General features: G+C 46.6%; 1 protein-coding gene across 1 annotated transcript; it reads left to right on the top strand.

Annotated features, from left to right (window-relative positions):
- The first annotated feature begins 1,059 nt into the window (after positions 1-1,059).
- Positions 1,060-2,196, top strand: LOC136488316 (expansin-A31-like). Its single transcript, XM_066485296.1, has 2 exons — positions 1,060-1,195; positions 1,451-2,196. Exons 1-2 carry the CDS (start codon positions 1,060-1,062, stop codon positions 2,080-2,082), a joined length of 768 nt encoding a protein of 255 aa, XP_066341393.1. The 3' UTR covers positions 2,083-2,196.
- The last annotated feature ends 402 nt before the right edge of the window (positions 2,197-2,598 follow it).

Genomic DNA, 2,598 nt, shown 5'->3' with positions numbered 1-2,598 from the left:
CGTTGAAATTGAGATGTTCAGCAGTCCGTCATATGTTCTATAGTTATCGTCCCCTTGTCGACGTTGCTGAAAATTCCTGACTCATATGGAGTTACGAGTTGGCAGTTCTCGTTTAAGCTGAGTTTTGAATTTATAGGACTTTTAAACCATGATGAATCAGTGCCACATATCTTTCTCAATTATTCCAGTCTTGCAAATGGATATGTATATAGTTTTGCTAAGGACACTGCTTATTCGTGGAATTGGCTGCACCTACAACAAATTTCTCGAACAAACATGCCCAGTAGCAAAATCTTTTTTTTTTATCTTGTTTTTCATATGGGAAAACTAATGTTTACATGTCTTAACATCTACCATCTCAGTCTATCGAGATGATCATAGGGCTATGGTGAACATGCATGCATTTGTAGGTGTTTGTGTACATGCGGTAGTTGAGCATGATCTATATGTGTGTCTGTGTTCCAAACTAATGATTACTCGCAAAAAAACTAATGATTAAATAACTGATGTCCCGGATTTTTGTGTTAATTAATGTAATTGTACGTGTAGGAAGTAGGAACTGATCACACGTCTGTTCGGTTGCGCCACCATCATGCCCAGGATTGGGCTTCAACTAATGTGGAAGGAATTCTTGTTAGTTGATCGTTTGTTGATGGGTGAATCTTTTAACAGAGATAGGTGCTTAGACTACCTTTTTTGTCTGGCTTGATCTTCACCTGCATGATGTTAGAGTGAGAGGGTAGCGTCAACTACTCTTTGTAATCATTATTAGTATAGACTTATGCTTTCTCTTGGAAAGGAGATGCTGGACTCTAAACTCGATCTTTTCATCATTAAAAAACTAATCAGCTTGTTCTATAAGAATAAAAATACAAGTCCTCGCCAACATCATCATATCCACGAATTGTGTACATTCCAATGCAGCATGACATGCATCTATTTAAGCACACCGGCGTCCCGAGTGCCATGCATCTCATTTTTCTCATCCCACAGCTAATATTAAACCAAACGAAATCCTCATTGCCATCTCGTTCTCTACACTCTGCAGCCTCTACATTGATGTCCACAACAGAAATGGCCAAGTCCCTGATGCTGTTCTGCACAGCGCTCGCGGCGTGCCTCGCGCTTGCCGCCGCCGACTGGTCTCAGGGCACCGCCACGTTCTATGGTGGACCCGATGGCTCCGACACGATGGGTAATTACTTTTGCATGCATGCATTCGGTACATGATGAGACAAATTACTTAAGGCCTTGTATGAATGTTGTCGGATTCATCTTAATCTACATGTGTCGGGGTAGATTGAGGTGGAATTTAGTTCAAGTTCTACTCCAATCCACCCAACATACGTGGATAAATGCGAATCCGTCTACGTCTGAACAAGACAAATGTATATATGCTAATCTATGCATGCATGTTCATATTTATTCGTAATAAATGTATACATTACAGGAGGCGCATGCGGCTACGAGAACCTATACAACGCCGGGTACGGCGTCAACAACGCAGCGCTGAGCCCGGTGCTGTTCAACGACGGCGCGTCGTGCGGGCAGTGCTACGTCATCATCTGCGACGCATCACGCCCGGGCGGCCAGTACTGCAAGCCTGGCACATGGATCACCGTGACGGCCACCAACCTGTGCCCATCCAACTACGCGCTGCCCAAAGGCGGGTGGTGCGGCCCGGGGCTGCCCCACTTCGACATGTCGCAGCCGGCGTGGGAGAACATCGGCGTCTACAGCGGCGGCATCATCCCGGTGCAGTACCAGCAGGTCAAGTGCTGGCGCAACGGCGGCGTGCGCTTCAGCATGGCCGGCAACTACTACTTCCTGCTCGTGAATATCCAGAACCTCGCTGGCAGCGGGTCCGTGGCCGCCGCCTGGATCAAGGGCGATAACACGGGGTGGATCCAGATGTCCAGGAACTGGGGCGCCAACTGGCAGGCGCTCGCCGGGCTCGTCGGCCAGGGGCTTAGCTTCGCCGTGACCAGCACAGGTGGGCAGTACATCCAGTTCCTCAACGTAGTGCCAGGATGGTGGCAGTTCGGCATGACCTTCAACACAAACCAGAATTTTAACTACTAAATCGATCTTGCAAGCAGCAGAGAGTGAGTGAACCATCTTCTTAGCCATTTCTCATGTGGTTCAGTGGAATGGAGAGTGTGTTTTGTGATCATCTCTGGCTCTCTGCTACGTGATCTCCTCCTGAAGGTACAGTGTAAATGGCAAGGGTTGAAAAAAATGGAAGACGGGGATGCATGCAACACAGACCTGAAGGCCTACATACCATGCATGTTTCAACACTATGCTTTCTCAACACTGTGTATCAAATTATTGTTTGTTACGACAATGTGTAGACTTCCAATTTTCTGTAGATAATAAATTATATAGTACTGCTTTCTCTCTAGCCAGATTTCTATCTGTTCTTACATGGATTTAAGCTTGAGTTGCACCGCTCAAAACATGTACGTAACCTCTGTTAGCAACGAGGATCAAATCACAGCTATGAACACGGTGACTAGCTAGCCTAGATCGCAGAGCGCGCAAGAACAAAGAAGAACAGACGAGTACACGAACGGCAACTGCCGGAGGATAGTGCTC

This window comes from Miscanthus floridulus, chromosome 1 (assembly GCF_019320115.1).
Source record: "Miscanthus floridulus cultivar M001 chromosome 1, ASM1932011v1, whole genome shotgun sequence".
Taxonomy (NCBI): domain Eukaryota; kingdom Viridiplantae; phylum Streptophyta; class Magnoliopsida; order Poales; family Poaceae; genus Miscanthus; species Miscanthus floridulus.
The sequence above is the reverse complement of the archived record's forward strand: the minus strand, read 5'-3'. Positions and strand labels throughout refer to the sequence as shown.

Excerpts from the sequence above, each read along its gene's own strand:
- LOC136488316 (XM_066485296.1), top strand. The coding sequence starts at position 1,060 with ATGTCCACAACAGAAATGGCCAAGTCCCTGATGCTGTTCTGCACAGCG. Across the intron at positions 1,196-1,450 it reads CGATGGCTCCGACACGATGG|GAGGCGCATGCGGCTACGAG; the intron begins GTAATTACTTTT and ends TATACATTACAG.